This window comes from Myotis brandtii, unplaced genomic scaffold, assembly GCF_000412655.1.
Source record: "Myotis brandtii unplaced genomic scaffold, ASM41265v1 scaffold575, whole genome shotgun sequence".
In the NCBI taxonomy this organism is placed as follows: Eukaryota; Metazoa; Chordata; class Mammalia; order Chiroptera; family Vespertilionidae; genus Myotis; species Myotis brandtii.
Window position 1 is genome coordinate 72,961 of NW_005370153.1, and position 17,906 is coordinate 90,866.

Sequence of the window (17,906 nt, forward strand, 5' to 3'; positions counted from 1 at the left end):
CTTCCTTCCTTCCTTCCTTCCTTCCTTCCTTCCTTCCTTCCTTCCTTCCTTTTTAGTTTTTTAGTATTAGCAGTCCCTGATGGATTTGTGCTCTAGATAGTTGTCAGGGTGGCTAGCCCCTTAATCTGGTTTTATGCAAAAGAATGACAAAATCAAAGTGGATTCTTAGAAGATGATCTGGTTTTGGAACAGCCTTGCCTACAGTGGAAGAAGTGGGGTCAAGGCTGAGGGGCAGATTTGAGAGGTAAAATGACGGGGAGATAGAGGACAAAGAGACTGGTTGGTTGTGCCTAAAGAGCAAGATAGTAAAAGGGTCCCTTTTGTCTTTGAAATCTAGGTTCAATACATTTCTATGATAGAAAAAAAGTCATCAGGAGGAGCTTTGGGGTTATTCATGTTTGATCTAAGGAAAATATAAACCTGGTCTTTCCCCTACATTGACATTTTAAATTAAGCTGGTATTCACAAATTTTTTCCAAAGAAGTTAGAAAGATAAAGTCAAGGCTCAGCTTTGTTTTATTGTTTATTTGAGATTATAGAGGCAGACTTTGTATAAAACTGTCAACATCAAAAACCTTTATTCTTTCTTCTTAAAAAAGATAACAAACAATAAATATATGATATTAGAGGCCTAGTGCACGAATTTGTGCACCAGTGGGGTCCCTCGGCCTGGCCTACAGGGATCGGGCTGAAACCAGCTTTCTGACATCCCCCGAGGGGTCCTGGATTGCAAGAGGGTGGTTCTCGGGTGATGCACCCTGAACTCGGGCTCCCTCCTTTCTGGTTCCGGGTGCGTTACACAAGAACCACAGCTGTCAAGCCACTGCAGCTCAGCAGTTCCTACGTTGAGTGTCTACCCCCCGTGGTCAGTGCAAATCATAGCTACAGGTCAGACAGTCACTTAGACTTTTATATATAGAGATAGCCCTAGCCAGTGTGGTTCAGTTGGTTAGAGCATCACCCCATACACCAAAAGGTTGTAGGCTTGATTCCCAGTCAGGGCCCATACCTAGGTTGTGGTTCAATCCCTGGTCCAGGTGCATGCGGGAGACAACTAATCAATGTTTCAATGTTTTTCAAGTTGATTTCTTTTTCTCTCTCTCCTTCCCTTCCTCTCTCTAAAAATCAATAATTTTTTAAATGATGTAATCCTGGATTATTAAGGATTGCTTAGAAACCCACAAAAAGTGCAGGGATGCTGGGTGAGTAAATGCCAAAACCAGAGAGCTCACCCTGAAGTAGGTGAATCAGAGGGCAGCAGAGCTAGAAATTGTATTGCCCTGGAAAATCTTAAGTAAAAGATTTCATTAAACTCAGATAGTTTTTGTAAAATTTTTCAAATTCAGTTCAGAATTTGCAGAGATTAATAGTGTGAGAGCAAAACAATGCTATATATATAATAGGTGTTCATCTTTATTAATTGCTTAGTAGGTTCTGGATAATTTCCTATGAATATTATGTATGAACGCCAAATATAATGATGAATTTCAACCATTTCTTAGCAATGCCATAAAACAGAAATCCACAGTTTTATACCTAGCAAATTAGAAGATTTATTAAGATTTGCAACCCTGTTGAGTCTCCTTGTGTCTCCTAAGGAGCTCAGCTGTCTTTCTAAAAAGCAAGGCAGAAGGTTCTTCACCTCCAAGTTCATATCACTCAGGAGCTAATTCAGTCTCTTCCATGCTATGTAAAAATGTTCTCCCTTTTAGCAGAAGGGAAGAAAGGTGGGTGTGCATGGGTCCCAAACAACCAGGCACCAAGGAATGCAACTAAAAGGCGGCTCTGTCCTGCCCCAGGGGCAAGGCAGTAACTTGCCCTTCCTGCACTCCAGAAGAACTGGGAAGGCATTTCATCAGCCAAATGGATGAGCACCAGCAGCCACACACACTGATATGAGCACAGAAAGTTGACTACATGCTTGGAAGGAAATGTGAAGGAAACGTAATGAATGGGGAATTTTAAATGTCTTTGATTTTTGGTGTGTATTTGATTTTTGCTCTTGGAACCCCCAAGAATGACAGTTTACCCCCCAACTCAAAGTGCAGAGGCCTCAGAGTTTTCTCCTTCTCTGTGACATGGCTCCATTCAGCAAATGTGGTTGTGATTTGAATTATGATTTCCCTGCCCCATCATTTCATGTTGTGTTTTGCTATTTCCAGGAAGCGAAATGTGCCTACACACTCTTTGTTGTTGGCATATTTTGGCTTACAGAAGCGTTGCCCCTGTCTGTAACAGCTTTGCTGCCTGGCCTAATGTTCCCATTGCTTGGAATCATGCCCTCAAAGACGGTAAGTAAGTTAAGTTCTCTTGCAAATGTTTGCCATGTTTACATCGCTTGTTTTGTGCTGATATTTTCATTGAGAAAACTTATATTTAAAGGCAGCAATAATCTTGTGAATAACACTTCCAGGTACCCTGGCCAGGTGGCTCAGGGTCATCTTGATAAGCCAAGGTTGTGGGTTCGATCTCCAGTCAGGGAACAGATAAGAACCAATCAATGAATGTATAAATAAGTGGAACAACAAATCTCTCTCTCTCTCTCTCTCTCTCTCTCAAATCAATAAATAAAAATTAAGAAAAAAAATGATGTGTCTATGTAAGTCCTCCAAAAATCCAGTTGTTTCTCTTCTCTAGAACTCTGCATGTGTGTCCACCTTCAGGTGGACAAAAACCAAACACAGACTGCAGCTTCTTGGGCTGTGCATGTCATTAGGGGAAATGTGTGTCCCTTCTTCCCAGGCTGACACCTAAGCCTGGAGCGTCTCTCCCAGCAAAAGGGCCACTTCTTCCACATCCTGCAGAAGCTTTGTGCGTTCAGCAGAATTCAGTCTCACACAGGGTTGGAAAACAATTTTTGTTTTTAATGAAGAAAAAGCTTCCCTGTTTTCTTTTCTAGAAACCTGACATTTCAAAAGATAAAACCAAATTAACTTTCACGTGTCTTTCTATTTTGTTCTTGCTGAGAGGAGTTTATTCATGCTGAGAGGTGCCTCTTACCTTTATATAATCTAAAGGTATCCATCTGAAGAAAATGAATTCAGTTTCTTATTAAAACCGTGAAATGCATTGAAACCAGGATATCTATCTCCACACAGTCTGCAGCCACCCAGCACACAACTGCTTACACCACAGCCAAAACATTCCCAGGAAAAAATGTCAAGTTCAAGATGCCAGAATTTATCACCTTTGGACTTCTTTCTTCTGCCAGGGTCCAATATTACTATCATGAGACTCATCTGTCTTATAATGGAGGTGGGGATTTTTTTTAACTAACCCATGATACAGTGTTTTTTTTTTCTTCTACACCCCTCTTCCCCCCGCCCCCCTTCCCCTGGAGAAACTATTATTCCTTTTCTTATTTTCATGTTGCTCCTTCCCATTTTGGAATCCGTTTTTTTGTTTGTTTGTTTGGTTGGTTGGTTTTTTGTTGTTGTTGTTTTGTTTTGCATTTCTGTTCCTTCCTTTTCCTCTTTTCTTACTACATTTCCTTCTCCCTTATAATCTTGACTCATATTTTTCGAGGCACCATTGATTTGGAAGAGTGTAGCTGGGGCTGTACTTTAGCTTCTCTCACCCCCAGGCTGAAGATTTGCTGCCCCACAGAATCTAGGAGCAATAAACGAAGATGTTTCTCAAAGGCTCCAACACTTTATATGGCTCTCAATAAAGGAAATAGAAAAAGAAGGGGTTGACAAATCCTCAGAAATAAGGTGTCAAATGAGTAACCTCTGTTTTTTTGGCCTGTGTGGTCCCACTGCCAGAGATAAAGTTTAACAGCCACATATTTGTCTCTTATGATTTAATAATAATCAGACTGACTAAATTAACATTTTACCAGAGACTTCTGTAGAAGCAAGATGAACTGGAATCATGGGACATTTCTGTGGCCAGCAGACTGGAGGGAGACAGAAGGAAAAGCGGACCTAGAAAGGCCTGGCTTTGTGGGAACTGCCCAAGAAGTAGCTCTGCCCCTTTTCGCTATATGGCAGGCCCCACAGAGGCAGCAAGATTCCAGGCGCCAATGACAGTTGCATTACTCAGGCTGCTGATAGCTGTCCAAGAGTCCTTTACCCGCAAAGTCCTTTACCCTCAGGCTAATGTAACAGTCACAGAATCGCAGACTTGGAAGGGAGTTGTCTGAGTCATTCTACCCTGGGCAGGGATTCCCCTCCACAATAGCCCTTACAGATAAGATCACTCAGGCAGTGCTTAAAGGCTTCCTCTGTGTGGGCTTGAATCCCTCGGGAAAAGCCCATGGCATTTTTGAATAATTTTAACAGTCAAGTGACTCAGCTTTATTGAGCCCAAGTCTGAAACTCAGTCACTCTGACTCTTGAAACTTCTCTTGCAGCTAAGATTCCACCAATGAACCTCTCATCTTTCTTTCACATGATAGTGCTGCTTGGATTTGAAAATAAATATAATCTCTTTAAGTCTTCCCACTTCCAGCTTTCAGACCTCAACTCTCCTCTTCAACCCCACCACCTCCAACCCCATTGCCACCACCATCTTTTCTCTTGGCGAAACTACCTCTGGTTTGTCAATGACACTTAAGGATTAAATAGTTAAAAATGCAATGTCTGTCACATAGTAAGTACTCAATATATGTCAGTCAATATTAGTAGGATTGTTTGTACACTGACAAAAGTGAATAGATCACTCTAGAAACATTCTTTTTATTTTCCTTTGCCAAAATAAGATTTTATTTTGAAAGTCATTTAAAAGATACTAAGACTCAATGGATGTAGTTCCCAAACCGTATTCTGTCCAACTCCCACCAGTTGTCTCTGTCATGCCCCAAAATTGCTTTCGTTGGTAATTCCTATTTTTAGCTTGCTGGAGAAAAGATATTTTCCTTTTTGTTTGTTTATTTGTTTGTAGAGTAGAGCTTTATTTTCCAGGAAATAGTGTGTTCGTAAAAAAAATCAGGTAGATCTATGTTTAACAATGTGGGGAGCGAGGGGGTCAGCCAGAGGTGAAATGGAAAGGTTCTTTAGTATTTGTTGCAACCAGAAATCCACATGTGGAAACGGCATCCAAGAATAAGGTCCTGTGCGAAGTTGCTCTGTCTTTGCATCGTAGAAACGAATCACTGGTCCTCCTGCTGAGTCACTGCTGATGCAGCTCGCAGCTCCTCCGGACCGCAATCCTGGAAGGAGGCTCTGTGAATCTCTGCAGTTTCGGTGTTGACAGCAATGCCATAAATCATTGCGAAGTGGTTTTCATTTTCTTCCAGGTCATTTAATTCTGTCACATATAATGTCATTAAGTGAATGTTATCTTCCTGTCTGTCAAATTCACTAAGAAGTTGATGAGTACATTTTTGTGACAAGTGCCCATTGTCCCTGAAGCCTCCTAGGAGGCTCACTTCCAGGGTTCCATACTGAGAGCGATTGGGAAAGGATTTTATGGAGTTCATCACCGAGGGGCCTTAGTTTGGGTGTAGGTTCCATCACAGTGTATCAAGCAGGGAGCCCATTACCTGTGTGCCTCAGGACTACAATGTAACAAGTGGTGGCATCATCAGAGCCAGGAGTGGGGATGGAGCCATCCATTGAGGTGGTCACTGGAAGCTCTCTTGGCTGAACATACAGAAGGCCCTGGGGTCCCTCTTGTTGAACAGACTGACCTCTGAGCAGTCTGGCTCTTTCCTCCAGAAGAGGGTGGGCTTGGATAATGGTCTCTCACCGCCCCTCAACCAGCAGCTCCCCACATGGGCTGCCCGCCCCCCCTCTAGAAACATTCTGATTGTTGCAAAGCTAAAGTGAGTTTTTATCATCTCCTTTCTGGTATTTCAGCCTAAATTCATTTTAAATTTTATGTGACTTTTCACCTGTTAAGCTTAACTGGAGCTTGAAACAAATCAAAGTCCTTATAACTTTTAGTGGAGGAAACTGTTTTTTAGTCTTGTGATCCTCTGTTCACACAGGGCAATGACCTTTTTCTCAAAAGTAGCTGACTTAAGCTACAAGGAAAGGGCTAGAGATTCAGTCAGAAGACCTGAGCTGGACGCATGATATTCACAATAATTACCTGTATGATCCTGATCATGTCTTTTAATAATGCCTTTTTTCTCATCTGTCAATGGGGAATGACAATGTCACACAATTTAAGGGTTATAACAATCAAATCAAATAATACGTGTGGAACAGTGGTGCAAACTAAGTATCAAATATTCTTATGCATTTTAATATTCACAGTTAAAGTTTGTTTAATAGTGTGAACCTATCATCCCAGCCTGTTGCAACATTGTGGAATCTCACCTGTCACTGGAGAGAATAATATTTCTTTAATATCTTTATCCAAGTTCAGAGCCCTACACATCTCTTTGTTTGGCCACCATAGTTTTAACATTATTTATCAAGCCAGTGCTAAATACCTATATCTTATTTATTGTTAGAGACAGGCTCTGTGCCCTGGTTCTTGTCTTGTTTGTAAGAAGGAATTCAATGAGAGATAGTACCAAATAGCAAAGCATGTGAGAGTTTATTTGCAATTAAAGAAAATATACTCAGATATAATCCAAGCTGGAAGTTTAGCTGACAGAAGCCAAACCAAATGCCCCATTTGTTTGGGTTTTGTAATTTTATACTCTGGAGTTTACAAAACAAAACAAAAAAACAAAACCCAAACCTCCTCAGGTTTCAGGGCTGCCCCACCCAGATGTTAAGCTATCTGTTATACCACATCTTGGAGGAGGTTTCAAGTCTTCCCCTTCCTCACTCTTGGGTCTGTTCACTCTCGGATAGTTCTTGTTAGTCACGTCTCCCAAGTCTTCCCTTTGATCTTAGCTATCTTTCCCTGCTCATATCTATCAAACTACCTACTCCAACATTATTGAGCCCATTGTTGTATGAAGAGCATCAACAAGTATTGAATTTCTCTCATCCATTGAATAAATTTGAAATGCTAAATATGGATAGAATTTAGGAGAGACCAAGATGGCGGCATAGGTAAACACAAACAGGTATATTGTTATTAAAGCACACTTATATATAAATTTAAATATATAGATGTAAAGATACAAATGTACCATAAAATGTTATATTACATATTTACTCAGTTATTTAATAAATATTTATGTGCTAGGACTCTGCCAGACACTTTAGAATATATCAATGAATAAAAACAAAGAGTCCCTGTCTTCCTGGGGAAAAAAAGAGACAGCAAACAATATGCCTTAAAGAATAGGTAAATTACTTAGTGAGTTAGAAGGTAATTGGTGCTATAAAAAGTGCAACCGAAGAATGAGGTCAGGACAGGGTTTCAGTTTTAAATAAAATTATCAATGAGGTGTCCATACCTGAATGAAGATTTACAGGAGATGAAGGAGTTAGCCATTTGGGTATATGGGGAACAACCATTGCTGAAGGGGAAATACCCCATGCAAAGACCTTAACGCAGGTATATATCTGCAGTGTGATTGGAGCTGAGTGAATGAAGGAGAGAATGATAAAAATGTTGTCAAGGAGATAATGTGAAGAGGAACTGGACCATGGAGGGCCAAAGTAAGCCACGATAAGGTTTGTTTTTTTAAATATATTTTTATTGATTTCAGAGAGACAGGGAGAGGGAGAGAGAGATGGAAATATAATGAGAGAGAATCATTGTTTGGTTGCCTCTTGCACGCCCCCTACTGGGGGTTAAGCCCACAACCGGGCATGTGTCCTTGACCAGAATCAAACCTGGCACCCTTCAGTCTACAGGCCGAAGCTCTATCCACTGAGCAAAACTGGCTAGGGTGACCACAATAGGGTTTTAACTGTGAATGAAGTTAGACCCTTTAAAGAGCCTTGAGCAGAAGGGTGATATGATCAATTTGACTTTTATTTTAAAAGAATAACATGGGCTGCTGTGTTGAGAACAAGGTAGTAGTTTTTTTGGCAATAATCTAGGTGAGAGGCCATGGTAATTCAGACCAGAGATAGTAATGGGGATGGTGAATATATTATATCTATTTTTAATTTTATATTTTATCAATAATTTCCTGAATGATTTGATATGGCACATGAAAGAAGAGAAGTGTAGGAGCTTCACAGCTTTTTTTTTTTTTTAATCCTCCCCCAAGGATATTTTTCCCTTGATTTTTAGAGAGAGTAGAAGAGAGAGGGAAAGACAGAGAGAAATATCAATGTGAGAGAAACACATTGATTGGTTACCTCCTGCAGGAGCCCGACCAGGTCCTGGGCTGGGGAGGAGCCTACAACCGAGGTATGTGCCCTTGACAGGAATCAAACCCAGGAGCCTTTGGTCCACAGGCTGGCACTCTATCCACTGAGCCAAACTGGCTAGGGCCCTCACAGCCTTTTGACCAGCCAACTGGAAAAAAGGAGTTGCTATCAATTGGAATGAAGACTATGAGCAAAGTAGGCTTGTTGCAGGAGACAGACTGACACCTGGAGTTCAGTGTTGGACGCTAGGTTTGAAAGACCTATTTTGCATCTAAGTGAAGGTGTTGAGTAGGCAGTCAGATACAAATGAGTTCAGAGTTCATGAGACAGCGCTGAGCTGGAAATATAGACTGGCTATTCAGCAGCCCTAAGATTTGAAAACATCATTTAAAGAGCAAGTGAAGATAGAAAAGCAAAGAGCACCAAGAACTGAGCTCTGGAGAAGTAAGAGGTTGGTGAGAAAAGAAAGTGCTAGCAAAGAAGACTGAGAATGAAAGGTTATTGAGATAGAAGGGAGACCATGAGAGTGTGGGGTTTAGAAATGCAAGTGAAGCAAATGTTTTAAGAATGAGGCAATGATCCAAAGTGTCAAATCCTCTAGTAGGTCAATTAAGGTGAAAACTGGAAATTGACCATTGGATTTAGCAACACAACATAAGTAAATATTCTCTTAAGTATATTATTAAAATACTAAGGGCCCAGTGCACGAATTCGTGCACCTTGAAAGGAACTGTGGGCCGCAAGGCACTGAAGCGGGCCTCACCCATCTTCTGCCACCCCGCCCAGCCCCTCCCGCCGCGGCCCCCGGTCCCCTGTCTGCTGGCAGGGGCATGGAGCGATTGAGGCTGATGCCAGCAGCAGATGATGGCAGTGGCTGCTGCTCCTATTGCCCCTCAGGAGCAGGGGGAGGTGGAGAAGCCCTCAGGGGCGATCAGGGCCAGCAGCTGCTGCTTGTACCCGCTAATGGTGCCAAGTGATCAGGACCAGCGCTGGGCACCGGCAGTGGGTGTGAGCAGCGGGTGTGAGCAGTGGCTCCAGCGCTGGCTGCAGGTGTGAGCGTCAGGTGGGACCGCGGCGTGTGGGAGCAAAGAATTTTCAGTACTGAAGCGGGCCTCACCCATCTTCTGCCACCCCGCCCAGCCCCTCCCGCCGCGGCCCCCGGTCCCCTGTCTGCTGGTAGGGGCATGGAGGGATTGAGGCTGACGCCAGCAGTGGATGCAAGCAGTGGCTGCTGCTCATATTGCCCCTCAGGAGCAGGGGGAGGGGGAGAAGCCCTCAGGGGCGATCAGGGCCAGCAGCTGCTGCTTGTACCCGCTAATGGCGCCAAGTGATCAGGACCAGTGCTGGGCACCGGCAACAGGTGTGAGCAGCGGCTCCAGTGCTGGCTGCAGGTGTGAGCAGGACCAGCACTGGCAGTGGGTGCGAGAGCAAAGAATTTCAGTAACCACCAGAGGCTCGTCCCAATGACAGCAACCGGTGCCCCGCCCTGGTCTGGCACCTTCGCTCACCTGCTCCACCATCTCACCATGGTCAACGCCCGCTGTTTCTGCACAAGCCCCCTGGTGGTCAGCACACGTCATAGCGACTGATTGTTCGGTTGTTCCAGTTGTTCCGCCATTCGGCCTATTTGCATATTAGCCTTTTATTATATAGGATAGGCTTTATAATCATACACATTAGAACTGACAAAGTATCCCCAAAATCTCATTTAACCCACAAATGTGATGTGAAGTATTATTTTACTTTCATGGGTAAGTATACTGGCTTGTAGCAAGTTTGCTGAACTGGTGTAAATTACATAGCTAAGAGAGAACCCAGGTGCTCTGATCACAAAAGCCCATGTTTCTTGGTGAAATCCCATTTGAAACAAATGTAACTATCTTGACGTTGCAAATGGATTTCAAGTTTTGTTAGGAATCTGATTTGACATACCAACTTTGCCTCGAAAATAGTTATATTTATCAGCATCTTTTACAAACCAATAGCACCTTCTCTTATTACCTCCTACACAAGTAGACTAGAAACACACACAGCTAAAGTTCTTCAAATATGCTAACTCTGATGAAAAACAAACAATGGAAAACGGAATGCAAAAATTCCTCATTAAGTTTAACAACTAATTTCACTTAGACAATTGGGGTGAAGGCCATAATTTGTTTACATATTATATTATGGGATTGACAAACCATAAATCTGAGGGACGTATCCAGCCTGCAACCCAGTTTTCAAAGTAAAAAGTTTTGTTGGAAACACACAGAGCTATGGTCACTCATTTATGTATTCCAGCAGTGGTGCAAGCAGTGGCTGCTGCTCATATTGCCCCTCAGGAGCAGGGGGAGGTGGAGAAGCCCTCAGGGGCGATCAGGGCCAGCAGCTGCTGCTTGTACCCGCTAATGGCGCCAAGTGATCAGGACCAGTGCTGGGCACCGGCAACAGGTGTGAGCAGCGGCTCCAGTGCTGGCTGCAGGTGTGAGCAGGACCAGCACTGGCAGTGGGTGCGAGCAGCGGCTCTGACGCTGGCTGCAGGTGTGAGCATCAGGTGGGACCGTGGCGTGTGGGAGCAAAGAATTTTCAGTAACCACCAGAGGCTCACCCCAATGACAGCAACCGGTGCCCCGCCTTGGTCTGGCACCTCCACTCACCTGCTCCACCATCTCACCACGGCCAACGCCTGCTGTTTCTGCACAAGCCCCCTGGTGGTCAGCACACGTCATAGCGACTGATTGTTCGGTTGTTCCAGTTGTTCCGCCATTCGGCCTATTTGCATATTAGCCTTTTATTATATAGGATAGGCTTTATAATCATACACATTAGAACTGACAAAGTATCCCCAAAATCTCATTTAACTCACAAATGTGATGTGAAGTATTATTTTACTTTCATGGATAGGTATACTGGCTTGTAGCAAGTTTGCTGAACTGGTGTAAATTACATAGCTAAGAGAGAACCCAGGTGCTCTGATCACAAAAGCCCATGTTTCTTGATGAAATCCCATTTGAAACAAATGTAACTATCTTGACGTTGCAAATGGATTTCAAGTTTTGTTAGGAATCTGATTTGACATACCAACTTTGCCTCGAAAATAGTTATATTTATCAGCATCTTTTACAAACCAATAGCACCTTCTCTTATTACCTCCTACACAAGTAGACTAGAAACACACACAGCTAAAGTTCTTCAAATATGCTAACTCTGATGAAAAACAAACAATGGAAAACGGAATGCAAAAATTCCTCATTAAGTTTAACAACTAATTTCACTTAGACAATTGGGGTGAAGGCCATAATTTGTTTACATATTATATTATGGGATTGACAAACCATAAATCTGAGGGACGTATCCAGTCTGCAACCCAGTTTTCAAAGTAAAAAGTTTTGTTGGAAACACACAGAGCTATGGTCACTCATTTATGTATTATCTTTGGCTACTATTGTGCTACAAAGACAAGTTGAAATAATACTTATTATAGAAATTATAAGGCTCACTAAGTCTAAAATATTTATTAATTCTTTATAGAAAAAGTCTGTCAAGTTCTGGTATAATCTAAAGATATTATAAAAAGCATATCTCATGGTAATAGACCCCTTTCTGTGTTTAATTAGTTACAAATAATAGCTTGCTTCTATGTGTTCCTTTGTGTTTTTAAAAGAATATTGCCTTTTTCCTCTCATTTAAGTACAGAGTATAGTTGAGATAGGATCAGTGGAGCTTAATTCAATGTGCAAAACTGCAAAAGAGATAAGAGTAGAGGAAAACTCAAATGTCTATCTTACAATTATCAAATCAAGTATCAGATCCTGTAAGGCTTTCCAAATTCCCCTAGGAAAAAGTGGTCGCTTACTCTTTGAAACCTCAACTATGCCTTGATGATGTAGCTCTCATGTACCTGTGCTACATTGTTGTGCTCTTTGTTAACTTATTTTTCCTCATTTAACACCCTGTAAACTCTTTTGAGTTTAGACTTATTAATTCAACACCTGTTGTGTGTCCATACATGGCAGGCATGTGTTAAGTCCATAAATACAATGACCAATAAGACACATCTGTGGCTTCAAAATATGTCTAGTTGAATGAAAGGAATGGTTAAGTAAAGAAATGATCTCTATACAGATTAAGATGTACTATAACACGAGAACGTACCATCCAACCAAGTCTGAGGTGGTCAATCTTGGAAGAACTGATATCTGAGTTCATTCACGAAGGAAGATAAGGGGTAACCAAGGTGAGAGAAAGGATCATTCCAGTTAATGACAAGCGAGTGTTACAGCATTTCTATGTTTGGGGCTGCACATGTAGGAAGGAGTTGGTGGAGCACTGAAAGACTAAGCAGGAGAGATGAGACGGAACTAAATAATAAAGAGTCCTGTAAGTCATGTCGAAAAGATTAGGTTTGGTCTTAAAAGACATGGGGTCCACTGAAGTAGTATAGGAAGGACAATAATGTGATCAGATTCACACTTTAGAAAAGTGACTGTGACAACGGCAATGAGTGAATTAGACAAGGAAAGATTATGCAGAAACCAAGTAAGAAATGGTGAGGAGCTTAATGAAGATAGTAATGTGCAAAGAGAAAAGCTGACAAATTTAAAAGATTTGAAGGAACCAGAAATAATAGCATTTGGTGACTAATACACAAATATTGAACGTGAAAAAGGAATCATGGCTGGCCCTCAGGTTTCTGACTTGAGGAACTTAATAGATAAAAGTTTCAAGCACCACAAAAAAGAGGAATGTTGAGTTTTTAGATATTTGTGGGAAATTCAAATGGAAATGTTGGATATACCAGTCTGGAGCTCAGACTTATCTATCTGGATATAAAAATTTTAGAGTCTTCAGAATTCATTCAATAAATATGTATTGAATGCCTATTCTGTGCCAGACATTATTTTAATCACATAGAGATATAAATTGAAATCATAAGATTCAACCATTAGGTGTATAAAACAAGAAGATTGCAGACAGAATATCACCATTTAAGAAAAGGGCAGAAGAAGAGTAATTTTCTAAGAAGGCCAAGAAGAAAAATTCAGAGAGGCAGGTTTAGGACCAGGGAGAAAAAAATGGTTCATAAATCTGGAAGTACTAGTAGATTACTAAATTGAAAGAATACTTATACCAAGATAAAGGGTTGAGGGAGGGAGTTAAGAGAATAGCATTTTCGGAACAGAATGTAGATAATTGGAATTTAGGAGCTCAGTAACCATAGCTTATTCATTGATTTTCTTTCTCTCTTTCTCATTTATTCAATACTATTTACTAAGCTCCTATTCCATAGCAGGACTGTGCTAGGTGCCAATTACACAATGGCTAGCAAAACAGAATGTGTAGTACAATAGAGAAGACATGTAACAAACAGGTAAACAAACAGTATTTACACAAGTGTAGTGTGCTAAGAAGAACACAAACACGGCTCTGCAATAAAATAAAATAGTGAGATTTATTTAGGAGAGTTTGATATTTGAGCATTGAAGAGGTGAGAAGAAGAAAAACTGTCATCCACTTATACCTATATCCCCTGCTCACATAACAGCTTTGGTGCATGGTAGATGCTTATTCAATGTTAGAGTAATTAATAAATTAAATAATAAGAAAATTGATAGAATTATTTACTTTATGTTATACAATCACTAAAAAATATAAAGCGATAAATATAAACTTTGAAAAGCATGACACAGTAATTTTTTTGTGAAACATGAAGATGTCCACTTCTATAAAAAGGTAATTTTTACATTTTAAAAAACCAAGCTAAGCTTAGTAAGCTATATTAAAAATGCAGATGCAGTTTAAAATAGGAAAAAAAAGGAGGAACCAAGATGGTGGCATAGGTAAACATGGTACTCGCATCCTCCCACAACCACATCAAAATTACAACTAAAATACAGCACAACCATCATTCAGAACCAGCTGAAACCTGTCTGAATGGAAGTCTTACAACTAGAGAAGTAAAGAAGAAAGCACATTGAGACTGGCAGGAGGGATGGGGGCATGGAATGGGCTGGTCTGATACCCATGTGTGGCATTTTTAATTGAGAGGGATATCTTGGCTGAGGAGGCCTCTTGTGAAGAGCAAGGGCTCCCAGCCTCACACCAGACCCCTCAGCCCAGGGTTCCAGTGCTGGGAAGAGAAGTCCCCATAACTTTGTGTTACAAAAACCTGAGGGGATTGTGGCTGAATGACATTGGTGGCAGCCAGAGACCCAGGCAGTTCCTCTTAAAGGGCCGGCACACTGACTTACTCAGACTTGCTTTCTCTGAGCTCCAGCACTATGGTAGCAGCTTGAAAGGATCCAGGGACATAGGGAGAGGAAATAAATTGTCTGACCTCAGGGCAAGGACTCAGGGGCAGCTTTCTCCCAGATAAAAGTGCTTGCAGAGGTCATTGTTCCTATGCTGAAATCTCCCCCACCACAGAGCTGACTGGCAAGGTGCCATATCTGAGTCTCTAGCAATCTGGCTCACACTGTTCCATCTGTCTACGTCAGTGGTTCTCAACCTTGGCTGCACATTAGAATCACCTGGGAATATTTTTAAAATCCTGATTTCTGGTCCTCATCCTCCGGAAATTCTGTTTCTTTGTTACTAATGTTGTGGCCCCACCCCATAACAAAGAAACAGAATTTCCGGAGGATGAGGCCCAGAAATCAGGATTTCAAAAAGATTCCCAGGTGATTCTAATGTGCAGCCAAAGTTGAGAACCACTGGTCTAGATCAGTGGTCAGCAAACTGCGGCCCCTTGAGTGTGGCTCTTCCACAAAATACCACATGTGGGTGCACACGTACAGTGCAATTAAAACTTCGTGGCCACACTCAAGGGTCCGCGAGTCTCAGTTTGTCGACCACTGGTCTAGGTGATTCCCTGAGACCCGCCCCACCCAATTTGCAGCCCCACGCAAGCTGTTTGCAGCAGCTTTTCCATATGAATGGCTGTGTTGGCTCAGGCTTCAGACTTTCCTAAAATCTCTCAAACAAGCAGCATCTGCTCACAGCATGCCCCATACAAACTTGATAAGCTGCCCCAGGCCAGGCACTAGCAACAGCCTGCCTTGGTTTACAGTTTGACCTCTTCTGGGCACCTCCAAGCCCAATACAAGTAGCAGCCATCTGCAGATCACTCTGTTGCTTGTGCTGGGTGGCCCCAGGCAGGGCACAGGCAGCTGCTGACTTTGTACCTCATAGAAGGCCCCTGATCCTTTGACAGCTTCTGGTGGACAGCTTCATAAAACACCATATTACAACTCTATACATCTACATGTGACACACTCCAGGGACAGATTCGGTGAGTACCAAAGCCCCACTGAAACAAGTCATGCCCCAGAGAGGTGTCTCCTGCACAGCAGCTCTTCCACTGTAGTTTCAGCTGGTCTTCACAGCCAATTAGCCTGGGGGTCAATTTCTCCCAGTGACCCAACAGCAATCAAGGCTTAAATACAATAAGACAGTGCACACAGTCCACACAGGGGCACACTTAGTGAGCCCAGCTCAGGTGACTGGGGAGAGTGAGCCCTTGGCCCTATATGACATCTACTATACAAGGCCACTCTACAAATTCCAGGATACATAGCAGCTCTACCTACTACATAGAAATGAACACAGGGGAGCAGCCAAATGTGGAGACAAAGACACATGTCACAAATGAAAGGACAGAAGAAATTTCCAAAAAAATAACTAAATGAAATTGAAGCAAGCAAACTACTAGATACAAAGTTCAAAACAATGGTTATAAGGTTTCTCAAGGAACTTAATGAGAGCTTCAAGGGACTTAATGATAATTTCAAGGGTCTTAGTGAGAACATCAAATACATGAAAAAGCACCAGTCAGAAATGAAGAATAATTTACAGGGAATTACAGCAGAGTAGAAGACACTGAGACTCAAATCAGCAATTTGGAATATAAGGAAGCAAAAAACACCAGAAGAACAAAAAAAAGTGTGAATCCAAAAATATGAATATAGTGCATTGAGCTTCTGGGGAAACTTCAAGGGTACTAACATTCACATCCTGAGGGTGCCAGAAGAAGAAGAGAGAGAAAGCAAGATATTGACAATCTATTTGAAGATATAATGACAGAAAACATCCCCTACCTGTTGAAAGAAATAGATTAACAAGCCCAGGAAGTGCAGAAATACCCAAACAAGATGAATCCAAAGAGGCTTACATCATAATTAAAATGCTAAAGATTATAGAATCTTAAAAGCAGCAAGAGAAAAACGGTTAGTTACCTACAAGGGATTACCCATACAGCTGTCAACTGATTTCTCAACAGAAACTTTGCAGGCCAGAAGAGAGTGGCAAGAAATATTCAAAATGATGAATGGCAAGGACCTACAACCAAGATTACTCTACCCAGCAAAGCTATCATTTAGAATTGAAGATAAGATAAAGAGCTTCACAGACAAGAAAAAGGTAAAGGTATTTATCACCATCAAATTAGTATTGCATGAAATGTTGAATGGCCTTCTTCAAGAAGAAGAAGAGGAAGAAAGAAGAAGAGGAAGAGGAGGGAAATGAAGAAGAAGAAGAAGAAGAAGAAGAAGAAGAAGAAGAAGAAGAAGAAGAAGAAGAAGAAGAAGAAGAAGAAGAAGAAGAAGAAGAAGAAGGAAAAGAGGAAATATGAACAAAAAAATGACGATAAATCTGTCAGCAATTGAATTTAAAAATGAAAACAAATGAATAAGGAATCTAATGAACAAAATAAAGCTGTCAGCAATTGAATTTAAAAATCAAAACAAATGAATAAGGAATCTAATGAACAAAATAAAGTGATGAATATAATAGAAGCAGAAGCATGGAAACATGGAACAAACTGACGAATTTCAGAGGGACAGGGGAGGGAAGGGCTAGAAGAGATTAACCAAAGAATTTATAAATACATATGCATTACCTATGAACACAGACAATAGGATGATGAAAGCTTGGGGTGGGGTGGGAACTGTGTGGAGGGGGACAATGGAGGTCAAAAGGGGGGAAATCTGTAATATTGTCTACAATAAAGATTTTAAAAAATAAAAAATAAAGATTTATATTTCTAATATAAAAAATAAATAAATAAAATAGCAAAATCATCATGATAATTGATTGTCCTATTTCTATATGATTTCAGAATATTGTAATAGTTTTGTTCCAACTCTTCCATTCTTTACTAAATATTGTTTGATTTTTTAAAAAAAGGGATAATTCCCCTTATAATTTTTTTCTTTCAGTACAGCCTTGTGATTCAGTTTAGCTAAGCATTTCCTGAATATCAGTCCCATGAAATACTCCACCTAAAAATGTAGAAATAAGGCTTCTATGGTTCTATAAGTTTGAAAAATATGTTATATATGGAATCCCACTTTTTGAGAGTGACAATATACATTATTATTTAAAGGTTTTTAGGAGGTCTACAGGAAAGAATATTCTAGTATTTCAAAATTCTGGTCTCTAATCTTATTTGACACAAAATCTTTTTTTTTTTGAGAAAAATATTATGTACCTGACATACTTCAGAGCATTCATTCTTTGCTAAATACTGCTGCAAATGGTTGCCCCAATTGTCTGTACACTTTACTAAATCTGAATGGTGTTAGCTAAAAATGGCTTAAAATGTTGACTACACTCAAGGTTATTTATTTTATAAGAAATAATTTTGAAGGTAAAACCATTTAAAATACAAATGGTAATAAAGATATTGGTGAGTTAAAAGCTCAACTTAGGACTTTCCCAAATTATAGGCATTGACATTCTATGGTAGGA

The 17,906-nt window shown here is 40.9% G+C and overlaps 1 protein-coding gene and 1 pseudogene across 2 annotated transcripts in view; one reads left to right on the plus strand and one right to left on the minus strand.

Moving 5' to 3' along the window:
* SLC13A1 (solute carrier family 13 (sodium/sulfate symporter), member 1) overlaps positions 1–17,906 on the plus strand; it is a 118,147-nt gene that overhangs the window by 12,545 nt on the left and 87,696 nt on the right. For both annotated transcript variants that reach the window (XM_014549921.1, XM_005878862.2), the window contains exon 2: positions 2,163–2,291. In XM_014549921.1, coding sequence (XP_014405407.1) covers positions 2,163–2,291 — 129 coding nt within the window. The remainder of the gene's footprint in view (positions 1–2,162; positions 2,292–17,906) is intronic.
* On the minus strand, positions 4,794–10,828 carry LOC102255027 (annotated as a pseudogene).